At 39.1% G+C, this 14180-nt stretch overlaps 2 protein-coding genes across 3 annotated transcripts; both read right to left on the reverse strand.

Moving 5' to 3' along the window:
- Positions 1-1415: 1415 nt before the first annotated feature.
- On the reverse strand, positions 1416-8606 carry susd4 (sushi domain containing 4). 2 transcript variants are annotated; one of them, XM_036593871.1, is made up of 9 exons: positions 8413-8606; positions 7853-8024; positions 7350-7550; positions 5601-5774; positions 4100-4288; positions 3444-3635; positions 2746-2890; positions 2146-2531; positions 1416-2050 (listed from the first exon to the last, which is right to left on the reverse strand). In XM_036593871.1, the coding sequence occupies exons 2-9, from the start codon at positions 7986-7988 to the stop codon at positions 2013-2015; spliced, it is 1461 nt and encodes a 486-aa protein (XP_036449764.1). In that variant the 5' UTR covers positions 7989-8024; positions 8413-8606; the 3' UTR covers positions 1416-2012. The 2 variants fall into 2 exon arrangements, with proteins under 2 accessions (XP_036449764.1, XP_036449763.1); XM_036593870.1 differs by having other exon boundaries at positions 7350-7553; positions 8413-8605.
- A 1129-nt stretch (positions 8607-9735) lies between these two features.
- Positions 9736-12645, reverse strand: LOC118824039 (fibrillin-3). The gene has a single exon (XM_036593943.1). It carries the CDS (start codon positions 12532-12534, stop codon positions 11515-11517), a length of 1020 nt encoding a protein of 339 aa, XP_036449836.1. The 5' UTR covers positions 12535-12645; the 3' UTR covers positions 9736-11514.
- Between the last annotated feature and the right edge of the window lie 1535 nt (positions 12646-14180).

Raw genomic sequence — 14180 nt, forward strand, 5'->3', positions numbered from 1 at the left:
AATTTTGTCTAGATGACTGCATTCCTGGAATGTATTCCTTTAGAACCTTTCTGAGGAAGAACAACACAGTTGGCCACTGCTATTATTTCTCATAACTGATATGCATCATCAACCTGCATGTGCTTTACTCAAAAATATGATTTAACAGTATTTACAGTAAGTGGACACTGTTCTTAAAAAGAATGGGTGTTTCCCTTCCTTATTTGTGACGTATTGGCAAACTATCCTTCCTGTGTGTCTCATATTCTCAGAGCACTGTGCAGTCTTAAAAAAGATGGTCCTTTGGAAAAGAAAATGGTTCTGTATAAACCATAAGCACTCGAAAGACCATTCGCATGACTGAATGGATCTTTGCATGGTGAAGAGTTCCTCAGACTGATAAAAAAATTGTTACATATGGTTCTATACAGAACATTTTTAAAAAGACTTCTATATAGAACCAAAAAGGATTCTTCCATTGTTATGATGTCAGTCTTGTAAAAAAAAGAAGTACTCTATGTGGTGCTATATAGAACCCTTTACAAAAAGGTTCTATATAGAACCATCTACAGGACATTCTCCATCAATCTGGAAAACGCTTTCACCATGCAAAGTACCATTTAATCATGCAAACTGTTATTTGAGTGTTAATGGTTCTGTATATATAAATATAATGGTTCTGTATATATAAATACTGAAAAACCTTTTTTAAGTGCGTAGGTATCCTTTGTATTCAGTGAGCACGGAGTCAGTGTCACCTTGGATAGGCAGGCTACACAAAGCATGGAATAACCTGCATAAAACAATCTGAAGGAAATCCCTATTGTGTGCTTGAACAAGGAAAAATGACTGCTTTCAGCTTAGTTCAAGTTTTTGTTTACTCAACCTCCCACTGTACATAAAAACGCTGAATTCTGTGTGATGTTTTAGAGGCTAACCTTAAAGTTTATTCAACTTTTTCACAAGGCTCCTTTTTCAAATAACACAAGTTACAAAATTTAAGCCACTGTCACATAATCAAGATGAGGTAATATACAGTCATATGAAAAAGTTTCCATGCCCCCTGTCAAATAATGTTTTGATTTTCTGTGAAAATAAGCTAAGGCATCCTCTAAAGCAAACCTATGTTTGGCAATTTCCTACAAATCTTACTGCACTATTTCATAACGTATTAGAAAAAGGTAAAACATAACATAGTAAATGTGCCATACATTTTACACAGGCCACACTTTGTTCTATTTTTCCTCTATATGCTAAATTCAGCAAATAAACTGTAATTGTGAATTAAAATGTGCAAACGTGTGTTCTCTGTAGAGGATGTGTTAACTTGTTTTCATCTAGAAAATCAACAAAACGTGCAAACTGACCAGAGGCGTCCAAACTTTTGTATACAACAGTATGTATAATCCCTGTTAAAAAATAAGCAAACTGCAAAATTATTTAAGAAAAACTGTATTTTAATTCTGATCATTTCTGGACGTCTGGATAGCAACAAACGTATTAACATATTGGTAAAACCTGACGCTTGGATTACACATGTCAAATATTTGTAAATATGATTTAATGCGACCTTGATCATTCTCAATCATCTCTAAATTAGAGCAGGTACAGATTTCTGAGTGTGACTTAATAGTGGTGTATTTCATTATGTGTTCTGTGTAGCATTTCAAGGCTAGCTAGACAGAGTTAACCAATTAAAAGCATGACTCAGTTGTAATGCCTAAAGGCTATGTAAATTGTAATCATTTTCCCTTTGGTAACTGCTGTATTTTTGAGAGATTATGTAAGATTCACACTGAAACAGTTTGTTCAATGAATGCATAGTCTTTTCCCATGATCAAAGCATGAGAAATTACAAACATGACTCTTATTGCCTGTATTGCCCTGCTAGTGTTTTGTGTGCTCTAGCTTTAATATCAGCCATTCTGTGAAATAAAGAGGTCTGTGTAAAATTAATTAAAGAAATCATAAATGTGGAGTGCAGAAACACCTAACTACAGCAATGAGAAAATTCATGGTGGATATCTACAGTATCAGCAGTCCTCTTCATCACCCTCCACAAGAGGAATTTCTAGAGAAAAACAGTCAGACAACATATACATTAGACACCATAAATTCACAATACATTGTGTATCAACAAATGGCAAGAAAAAACAGTCTTCTTACCATCTGCTATGTCTATGCTGGGGCTTGTGGAGGCAGTCTCCTCCATCGAGGTGATCACATTAGTCTTCTCAGACATGTTGTTCAGTCCTACAGCATGTGAAGACGACGCATTTGTGGCCTGAAGACACTCTGATGTGTTCGAGATGCTGTCACATGTCTCTCCCTCTCCAGTGTCCAGTGGAGCGCCATTCTGACTTTCTGTGTGCCCTGGATATGAAGGGGGGTCTTGCTCCTCTGAGAGCTGTGCACTTTCTGGACCAGCAGGGGGTAGCATATGTGGTGGCTGGTAACTGGTGCTGCCAACTGCCTCCTCGTAGGAAGGCAGGCACACAGCAACGCCATCTACTACTAAAACATTTGGACCCCTGTTGTCCTCTTGCACATCACTAAAAAAGATGTTCTATATATCAATTTTTTTATCCTACATAAACAAATAGATACTGCTGATGTACCTTTATAGCTCTGGCTCTAGAGAAGCCCTGCCCTGCTAACTCTATCTCTTCTTTCAAACCCGCTCAAAATTGAAACTGAGCAGGGAAAACACCAGTGCAGGACAGGGCTACTCTGTGACCAAGGTAGGGAACCATTGCATTACTATACCTTGAGTTTTGGTGGGTCTTGCATTTGAAATGGAACACCTTTGCCATGATCACCAGGAGCAGAGCTAACAGCACACTGGATGCGGTGAATGCCACCACTTTCCAAGTGGTCAGTAAGGAGTCCTGAAAGCCTGGATAGGTGGTCTCTGCAGGAATAAATCAAGGCTCTATTAATTGGCTCTCAATTCCTTTTGTACTCCTAAATGGTTCTTGGATTGGATGTACGATTCTAGGAAAATCTTTTAAATGGTACAGGACCATTACTGTATTAGGAGGTTCTTTAAACCTTATCATTTACAAAAACACATTATTTACAAAAAGGGTTCTTTAAAGTACCAATCTATTGAAAGTTTCTTTAGGGAACCAAAGATATTTTTATAGCATTACTCCAAAGAGCTTATTTTTAAGTATGTGGATGTCCTTTTCCCTGTAGAGTTTAATGTTTTTTCCTGGTCAGAATCATCAGATTCAAATCATCAGCTTCGTGAAATTAACCAAATGTGCTAGATTGGGAGAACACTAAACTGGACAACTACTCATGCAATGTACTGTACTATTACTTTAAGTACAATGTTTATGCTTTAGTTCTTTGAAAAGATATTACTACACTAAGTTATATTTTCAGCTCAATTATATAAATACTCTTGCATCAAGTATTTGATAATGCCTTTTTCTTGTATATCACATGACAGGACTTACCATCTTGAATGCAGTAGATTTGCATCTGAGGGAACCACTGCCCATACTGACAGGTGATGTATTTGTAATCATCTGCTAGATGATAGCCAGGATCACAATAGAACTCTACTACAGTCCCATGGATATAGCGGTTGCATGGGTGTGGATGGCATATGTAATCTCCATGCTCTACCATTGGAGGTAATGGACATACTGTAAAGGGATGAGAGTCTTAGATGAGGAAACTGATATAACGCGTTTAACGTAATATTTTTCTGTTTAACAGTGAATCAAATATTTCTGAGTATTCTGAAATAAGTACAGCTAGGTAGTATATACAAATAAACCACCGAAAATCTACTTCTATTTATATTTTCTACAGCAGCGACGTCTCCAAGATACCCCAACAACATACAAAATACTACTAGCACAACTCTAGAAACTGGGTTTACTTTGTTCAGTGCTTGATCTTTTGTTCACTTGTGCAACCAGTATCTAATGTTTATTCAAAATTAGGCGTGGATTTAGTGATTCTGGGACTCTAGGATAAAGATGGGAATGGGGGCCCCTGGATGCACATTTCTGAATTAGTTGAGGCTCTTCAGCAGCCTAATAAACTGTATAATTACAATAATAATAATAATAATAATAATAATAATATAGTTATGATCAACCACCTTCAACGTCAAGGCACCGGGGTGGCACATCTGACCAGATGAGGTTGTACATGCATTCCAGTAATTCTGCCCCCTCCAGCTTGTAGCCAGGGTAGCACTGGTAATGTACCACCGTTCCGACTGGCACAGAAAACTCTGTCTCAGAGATGTTCATGTAACTGTGAGGAGGAATCAAAGGGCGCAGGCAGCCTGAGAAGAGAACAAAAAAGATGTTTTGTCAAACAGACGGAGAACTAATGTAAACTTTGTCTAACTCAATGTTGCAGTTTAAACTATATTTTGCTGATTTTCACTGTTTACTATTAATAACAATACACCAAAGATGCGCTTATCATATGCTTAATTGCCTGAAATTCGGCCTACATGGCATGATTTTTTGCCCGATTTTGACATTGATTTGCCACTTGTGACAAATTTTCACAATCTGAAGTGATTTTCCAGGTCTGGAGCTCTATCAGAAGCTGACGGCGCAGATGATCTGGTAGTGTAAGACAAGAAACAAGTGTATCTTTAGCCCTGCGATTGAGTGATCAGAGGCCCTCCAATATTATCAAACATGTTTGATATTTACGACTAAAAACGTTCCTACGTCCTGTAGTGAGAACGTCAAAGATGTACTCAGTGAGTGATTCAAACAACATCCAATCAGAGAGCTAGCAAAGTGGAGAAAAGGGTGAAGAGATGTGCGTGCCCACCGCCTAAACAGCAGAGCGTAGAGACAAAGGAGCTGCGTGTAAAACACAGGCAAATAAAAGCCGTTATCATGTCTTTTATGTATGGATCCAGATGTCAAGGCACTCTGTTTACAATTTCCAGTCAGCTGCCAGTTTGTAGTGAAATATTGTTACAGCTCTCATTGTGATATCAGTGTTTCTCAACCCCATATTAATACCCAGTTTGCACTTTTGCTGAACACAAAAGCACAATCCGTTCTGGTCCGATAAATTTAGCTTTGTGTCATGTGATATCTGAGGAGATCTGGGAGTTTGAGTTTTTACTCGTAGCCAAAACTCACTATGTGTTATACTCACTCTTTGTCTTGCCGTCTAGTGTGAGCACCCACATGATACAAAGACAAGAAATTCTGTGACAAACTGACGTTCAGTTTGTGAACCTTTACCATTTTAGAAATCTATTAAGATGTTAAAAGTCATGCTCAGCCTTAGCTACACTAATAAACTTACTGTTTCTTTTTTCCTGCTTTTGAGTAGGCCCTACAGTTAGGATAGAATTTATATATTTTGTTTGTTTTTAGGTTAATTACTAGTGAGAAAACTTTATTAAAACTAAGTTTAATTTTCCTATTTTGGCACAAGCCCTGTATTTGTTGTAAAGCTATTGTTACCCTCTTGCACAAATGCTGCACACCAAGAAAGCCAACTACCCACCTTAAATAATAAATAATCTCAGTCTGTCTCTTCCTTTTATGTTCCGATCTTCTTTACTAAGTAACTCACTTTTTGAGTGCATTACACATGGTTACAATCAGATTACATCATACCTTGACAGATAGGCTGATTGTCCCAGGTTCCATCCTCTTGGCAAACCGATTCCATGTTATCCATGTCAGGATAACGGATCTGAAATCCCTCATGACAGCTAATATCGAGGATATCCCCAGGCCTGTAGGTCTTATTAGCAACATCAGCATCCTCAATGTATGGAGGAAGACAATCTATGAAGGGAATAAGTGAGTACAGATAATTAAATAAAAGTGCTAAACTCTGAAATGTTTAAGTAGTTTGGTTTACATCAATTTTATTGTGCAAAAAGAGTTACTGTAGAAGATAATTCCTTGTAGGTGTGTTAAGAGATCTAAGACACTTTTTAACTAACATTACATTTTAAATTCAATTTTTGTACAATGACAGTTTTAAAAAAGTCTGCACAACTTTTACACAAATCAACTCATATAAATTTTTGAGTCAGTTAGGGTTAAGGGCCAGGGACTGGTTTGGTAAATATGGCTTTGCTTAAGACTTTATTCAACCAAACTGACTTCTTTTCATTTACTGTGAACTCAAATTGGTGTGTCATAAAATTCAACATTATTTCTAAGCTAACTTCACTAAACCCAAAAATTTTCATTCAGTGTTATTGCTGTCAAAAGCCAGATGTCAATTAGATAAAACAACTGGGGCCTTTAGCTCTGCCTTTGTGGCTGAAGAGACATGACATTACAGATGTAAAGACCTAATGTCTTGTAAAGATAACTGAAATTATTAACTAACTGATATATATTTGCTGTGACTGGGTTAAAAGGGAGGAAAAGGGTACTAAATGTATGATTTAAAAAGTTTACTTTTCTTAATGTGCATACTTGCAGCCTTCATTTTTATTATAAGCTGATATACTGACTTGAGACACCCTGCATTTCAGACCTCACATTATCAAGGCAGTGGAAGCTGAAATAAACCTTTTCAGTGCTTCGCTGTTTATGATTAGCATTTTCAGGTATTCTGTAACTAAAGCAGTAAAGCTGCACAACACGAAAAAATACTTAACCCTTTAAACCTCAACCCACACTTCAGTCCTCATTTTCATAACTACAAAACATTCATCTCAGTATCACAGTAGTTACTGAGTACTTTATAGTAGCTACTGAATAATAAATCTCAAAGTTAGTGACTGAGCATAAGCCTAACATTCAAGGGGTTCAATAATTACTCATAAAATTTTCACCCTAATGTGTAAAGGCAGAATATCTCTCACTCTTGTCACCAGCAACTAAAACTCCATCTGCTCCTGAACAGTCCCACATTATAGGATGCTTTTGAGGTTGACAAAGCAAATCAATCTTCAAAACAGCTTTCATTTGCAAAGTATTGGCCATTAGTCTTTATATATAGCTCTGGCTATAAATATGAGGAGGTTTAGACAAGTTACACTGTTCACTCAGCCTGGCAAAATGATAGTGCCTTCAGTTCATTGTTGTTCAATCAAAGAATATAACTGCATGCATCATCCAGCCCTTATTAAAAACAAAGAACTGAAATACAGTCAGTCATATAGTGCCTTAACACAAAATATCCCACTTTTACTACTCAATACTGGTCCTGTAGTACATCTGTCCTACATATTTTGGTGTTCTCCTCCTCAAATACACCAACTTCGTCTCAAGAAGGGCTTGTTAATTAGCTAATTAGTTTGAACATGAGTATAAACAGGGGGAACATCAAAATGTGCAGGGCAGCGCTAGCACTGCAGGACAAACCACTGCCCTGGATGAACTTCTGCTGTATATACCCACCTTCTGGAAGGCACAGTGGTGTAAGGCTTGGTCTCCAACCCATCGATCCATTTTGGAAGCGTGTGCATGTGATCTTTGCTGCTCCCTTTAGTCTGTACCCCTCTACACAGGAGAATCTGGCCACTGAATTCTCAAAGAACACACCGGTGCTTGGTGTTCTGCGTCCATGCTCTGGAACACCTGGATCTCTGCAAAACTGCCCTACTGGAAATTGCACACAATTGCTTAACTGAATGGTTCATGTTTTACAGCTGCTTCATGACCAAAGGTCGAACAAAAACCCCAGCAGGGTGGGCTGTATGGCAGCAGGTACAATGCCAGAGTAGAAGCTGAGGAGATATGTAGGAGTATAAACATTTGTAGGGCTCAGATAGTTACAATTTATCATCTATGCTTTATCCTATCGTTACTGTACATAAAAATGCCTCACACTACTAGACCTAACACATTACTGAGACATGAGCTGTTGTTCGAAAGTGTCGGTTGGGTCCAAAGCCTCTTACCTATTGTAGGGTCGGGGAAGGCGGTGACCGGCTGCTGAGGGGGGATGGTGGTGGTGAATATGATAAGAAACGGGCCGTAGACGGCAATGCGGACAAACCCAGATGTCTTAGCTTGCCTACCAGCATGATGAAACATCTTTTCACAGAGTCAGATTCATCGGGCGTCAGTGCTCTGAAATGAGGACAACGGTGAGAAGAGAAAAAGCGAGTGAAGCGTTAATGTCGTAGCCGTGCTGTGTGGTGGCTCAGCAGGCAGCTAGCATCTCCTCGCCACCGCGCAGGGGGTGATGGTGAAAACAGCGCCATGGAGAAGACACACAGCAGCGCCTCATAATCCTCCATACATTCATTCCAATAAGAGTGGCTTAAACGGAAGGCCCAAACAGCACGCTGCTGGCGCTCATCCTCCCCGTTTGAGTCGCTCGGTGAGGAAAACTGCGTCACCTGCACGGCTGCTGCCGTCGCTACCCAACTATCCTGCCTCGTTCACTTCACTCCGAGCTCTGAAGCTCTAGCAGAGAAAAATAGTGCCGCCGCTCGCGGAGGCTTCCTCTACTTACCTCAAAGTACCATCTGCAAATCAGTCTCCGTCTTCACGTCTTCCCTCTGGCCTGTTCACGTTCACTGATATAAATCAATGACTTTTTAATGTTATCTCTTGCTGAGTTGAGCTGAAAATCGAAAACAAGGCGTTTCTCAGGTGCTCGTAGGTGAGACTTCCTCGTGATGAGAGGTGATTTGTATATGGTAGCGTGCAGGGCAAAGTACCATTCAGTTTACAGTAAAGTAGTAAAGTCGTATTACTGCGCATTTCACGCAGGGTGAGTTGTGTTTTATCCATTAACAATCAAATGTACAGTAGACAGCCTTAAACTAAGTTCCAAGCCTAAAACCCGTGTAAAACAGCTTAGCAATGAATATGTGTATTGTATTCGTGTTATAATGGCACGGTTATGCAGTATCAGTCAAAAGGGGAGCTGGAAGGCATGTTGTATATGGTAATCTGTGCTTATTTCAACAGTTGAGCTACAGTTGCTTAGTATTTCATTATATGAGGTGTGGACTTTAATATGAACAAAGAATCAGTGTGAAATTTTACAGAAATGACACTGTAAATCTTCATTTATCAAATCTTTCAATCAAATAATCATTCAGAGCCAGATGAACTCCAAGTAAGTGAAAGGAGAATTCGGTCATTCAGGGTTGATATGAAATGCTCTGTACTAGAGCAACTTACTGAGTCAGGATTGTTCACAGTGGTGGGAACTAGACGTAGGCTATTAGAGTTTAATGCCTCTAAAAGCTACATCACAGAAAGCTATTACATTAATTGGCAACAAATATGCTTCCTGCTTCCTGATGCCTGAGACATTGTTTTAGGAGAGGTTTGGTCTGTTAAAATCCATTCATAGAGATACATGCAGGGCACTGTAAGGCAAAATGGTAGCCAAAGAAAACCCTGATTTTAAAATTTACCACTATTTTACCATCATCAACGTTATATATAAAAACTCAGAGGACACATTTAGTTTTACTGGTTGTTTTGGAGTGTCTGTTTTAAAAATGACCAGAATTAACCCTGGTCATCTGAAGAAAAAAAATGGACAGAACCAAAAAAGCTAAGCAGACCAGATCATGCCAATTAACATCATTTTTGTTATTATTCATTGTTAAAATGTTAAAAACCCAAAAAAGGTTTGACTCAAAATATGACTGAGTGAGGAAATCATGGGCTGTAGTCTGATTTACAGCTGTGCCTGGAGCTGAACACAGTGTATGTGGGCATTTTAGAGATTTTTTGTTTACCTTTTACATGTATCACAATATCTGAGCAACTTTCTTACAGGTTCTTCACATCTTCACATTACAGATCAAGGCAGAAAAGGTTTTGATTCAATTTATTGTTGCAAGAAGACATTGGCTCTTTAACTTTATCTCTTTGAATACAAAAAGATGCATATATTTTCTTCTAACTTTACAAAATATAGAGCTGTGGAGAAACCACTTTGTTAAAAATTACAGAAGACTGAACTTAAATGTAAACTTGTTTCACTGTAAATTAAACTTGACATGCTGAGACAATCTCATGTTGAGAGAATCTCAGTTGACTGAAAACAGCCCTGATTGCTGTGGATATTTTTGAGATGAAATGTAATGTTCAACATCATATTTCAGTTTACATACCATTACAAAAAGAAGTCCTTTAGCTAGAACTCCTGACCCATTTACATAGTACATGATTTCATTCTTGAACTTCCAGTCAAAATGGCCCTTTAGTACAAATAATTTATTTTTCAGCATCAAGCAAAAAGACAAAAAACATATTTAACAAGAAATTAGCTTCAATTAGCTTTAACAACTTGTGGCAGAGAAAGGTACAATCTTTTATTAAACCTTAAGGCCAGCACACAGTGTAACTAACTATGGAATCAAATCAACGATTAATGTTGTCAACCTGAGTCTCTCTACGTATGTGTTTGTCCTTTCAAAGACATTCTTCATAGAATAGTACATACAGAATCTGTGTGTGTGTGCTTCTCCAGGCCCCAGCCCCTGACACAGTCAGGCCTGCTTAGCACACACCACATAGTTGGGGTCACACAAGCACACACACATAGCGAGAGTTGCCCAGAGAAAGCTTTACAGCATAATATAATTAGTTATGATTTAAATTATTTAAATTATTACTTTCACTTAAAAAATCTCCGTCAGACTAAAAATAATTTTCAGTTCACACATCTTTATTACAGCTTCCATTCTTTTTGGAAGACTTTCGTTCAGTTTTTTCTAAAAATCTGCAGCAACTTGTTTCCACACCTCCAAAGCTCAATTGTGGAAGTAGTTTCTGCTTCTCATGATCCAAATAATGATGTTCAGGTCTGGGCTCTGGGGTGGTCATCCATTGTTCTGAGAAGACCAGCCATAGACCAGCAGCTTCTTTGTTTGATTTGCAAACGTTTTTCCTTTTTGTCTATTTTCTTTTCTCAGTAACAGCCTCTTGGCAGCTACACATCCTTTCAGACCCATAGGGTTCAGTTGTCTCCTCACAGTGTAAGGATGGACAGACCTGTGTATCTTACATCTGTTCTCCTCAGAAATACCACCTGAAAAATGAATAACTTGTTCTTAATATCAATTTTGACTGGAAGTTAAATAAATGACAGGGGTCTCTAACTTTTGCACAGTATTGTATATCATTAGTCTTAGGAATCATCTGGGAATCATTATCTTTGAAGAAACCTATAATAACACTTTGATATAGTTGACTGCATTTTTAACTAATAAACCAGTGAATGTTTTCCAAGCCCATATACAGACTTATGTTTATGTACCCATCATCAAATAACATGATTTCTTCACTTATTTTACATAGAAAATAAACAAAATGTGTAACACTGGGGTTGCTCAAACTTTTGCATACGACTGTATATGCATGTATGTCCATAAATGCAGCAGTGAAAAACTTCTACTGTTTTAACATACAAGTAGAAGTAAGAAAACAAGGTTTAAAATACAACTGTAGACATATTCCCACATACATTCTTAACTCGGTAGAGCAACTTTAGACATTCAGAGATCGATCTTCGCGGATCAACAGAACAGTTGATGACCGGCGTGGTCATCGGTGCTCTGACCCTAAGTCGAACCACGGCATCAGAATCCTACAGTTCCTGCTGGGCGTCATTCAGAACGTCGCAGTCCTCCTTCACTCCTTCCTCACGTTTCCGTTTACGCAAATAGCGTACGAGCAGTATGAGACCGAAGAGAGCGGCCAAGATGGTCACTGAAATCCCAGCATATTTGCCGGGGCTGGCCACCCGCCCGGAGAAGTCATTCAGGGAAGAAACGTTGACCGAGCCTCCAGTGTTTGGAGTGTTCTGCCCTTCATAAAAATCCAGTCTAGGAACACACGCAGACCCATTTACAAGAGAATAGCCTTCCTTGCAAGAACATTCGTAACTTCCAATGGTATTGAGGCAGGTTTGCTCACAGTTGTGGTTGGACTCGCACTCGTTTATGTCCATGCAAAAATAGTCATCATGTCTGACGAAGCCTCGGGGACACGAGCATAAACTGTTGTCTTGCGAACAAGACGCCTTGCACGTGTCGTTTAAACAGTAATACTCACAGCGTTGAGGGTTTATACGGCTCGGTCTGTAGTTATTTAAGCAGCCGCACGTGTACCCGCTGCCCACTGGATTGCACCGGACATCACAGGGACCCTGACTGCAGCCATTCTTATCTAAGAGTATGACTTTTTCCGTCATATTCAGCGAGCATGTGTCCCAGCTAACTCCGTCACATAAGAATCCATCGAGTTTGTCCGCACACGCTCTTTCTGTCAAGTTCTTGCCTCTGGAAACCGACATGCACACTTGCTTACACGCCGCCAAGTCAATCGCATTACTTGAACACGCGTCTTCTGCTTCCAGTCCGCTCCAGAAGTCTCCGCTCGTGTTAATGAGCAGAGTCTCGATGGTTTCGTTGGCGTGGGAAGACCCAGCTCGCATTAATTCACCTCCCAGTTTTCTGCATTCGTTCTGGGCGCTTTGGAAGTCCGCCGGTGCTTCGTGGATGCTCGCGCACGTTTTCAAATCTGTCGTGCACGCGCAGCGCAGTGACCGTCCCTCGTGGAGGAGAATTAAAAGGAGAAACGGGACGATATGTCCGCAGGAGTCCATTCTTCACAGTCTGAACGCTCACTGTATGGAAAGCGAATGGTGGTCACTCCTCACGTGCGAAGCAAGGTGCTTTAGCGTCCAAAACCCTGCACGCCTCCTCTAATAACACATCGCTGCTGAGAGGTGGAAGAGGAAAGAGAGGAAGGAAGCCCCTCCTAAGAGGACGTGGTGGTATTTGTGTTGTTGGCCATTCCTCAGAGGACTCAGGAGCAACACGCACAGTTCTGTACACTCTAAAAAGTGATGTGTTTAATAACAACACACCTACCTGGTTTAACACTTTTTCTATTTTAACACATACTGAGCTAAAAGTAACATAAAATGTGTTACCCGTAACTGGGCATAGAAGTATTTCAACACATTTTGTGTTAAGAGTAACTCAAATTGTGTGTCTCCAACTAAACACACTGATGTGTCCAGTTAGAGACAGAATGTGTTGTTTTTTAACACATCTGTTTTAGTGTCACTGCTTTTGACAGTCTAGACCACAGATTTGCTGGAATGCTCAAGTAATTGACTATCTCGCCACCCTGAACACAACAAGGTGACGCAGTTACGTGAAATGGGTTGAAACTCTCATTACTTTTGTTATATTCCCATCTGGTCACTTTCAAATCTTTAACTCTAGGAGCCATTTGTTCTCCAGCTTTACCTTAGGAGCTGGTATACATTTTACAGTCCACCCATTTTAGCACCACTGCTTTATTCAGAAGTCAGTTAACTGACTGGGTCTGCTCTCTGTGTAAGCTGTGACAGCCTCTTTCGTGGGTAACCCAGTTTTAATGGAATAGCAGGTGCTATTGGATGTTTAAATATATGTTTTAGTTTTCTTTTTTCAATAAAAAAATAAGATAAAATACACAGTAAAAAAAAACCCTAGTGGGAAAAACATACAGGAGTACAATTAATACATACTGTACAAGACAACATAAGTAAGGGGTTATACTATGGCCTCCATACCTTTTGGTAACTTGTTTATTATTTCTTCGTCTTTTTAAGAATGTAGGATGGTTCTTCAAAAGTTTCTTTCAATAGATGGTTCTTTAAAAAAGGAACCAAAAGGGGTTATTTTATACTATCTCTCCAAAAACCACTTGTTGTTCTTTCTTTCTTTCTTTATTTCTTCTTCTTCTTCTTCTTCCTCTTGTTCTTCTTTTTCTTCTTTTTTGATAATGTAGGATGGTTCTTTAAATGGTTGTTCAATAGTTGAAACACTGTAGAGGACCAAAAGCGGCTATCTTTTTTTTTTTTTTAAAGAATGGAGGTACTCCTAGACTTTCCAGGAAGGGCTGTTTAGTCAGTGACGCCAGTGATTTCTGAGCTGTCAGGATTGTGGTGAATGACTGAGGATATGAGCAATTCAGAGAGGAGGACAGGTATATTCATAGCTGTAATGTCCTGCTACTTTAGCTTTTCTCATCATTGAGAGCACGGATCAAAATTTAGCTGCATTGTGTCACATACCATAGCTTTAGATGTATGCGTTCTAAATATCTTCCCAGTCCTAAGAAAAATAAGCATTTCCAAAACGGCAGCTTTATAGGAGAGGGCAAAACATTCTTTACTTTTAACATAAGTTAATGTAAAGAGATTTTATTTCAAGCAATTTTTGGATGTTTCTATTGGTCCAATCAACAGGAATTTTT

Source organism: Colossoma macropomum, unplaced genomic scaffold (assembly GCF_904425465.1).
Source record: "Colossoma macropomum unplaced genomic scaffold, Colossoma_macropomum, whole genome shotgun sequence".
NCBI lineage: Eukaryota > Metazoa > Chordata > Actinopteri > Characiformes > Serrasalmidae > Colossoma > Colossoma macropomum.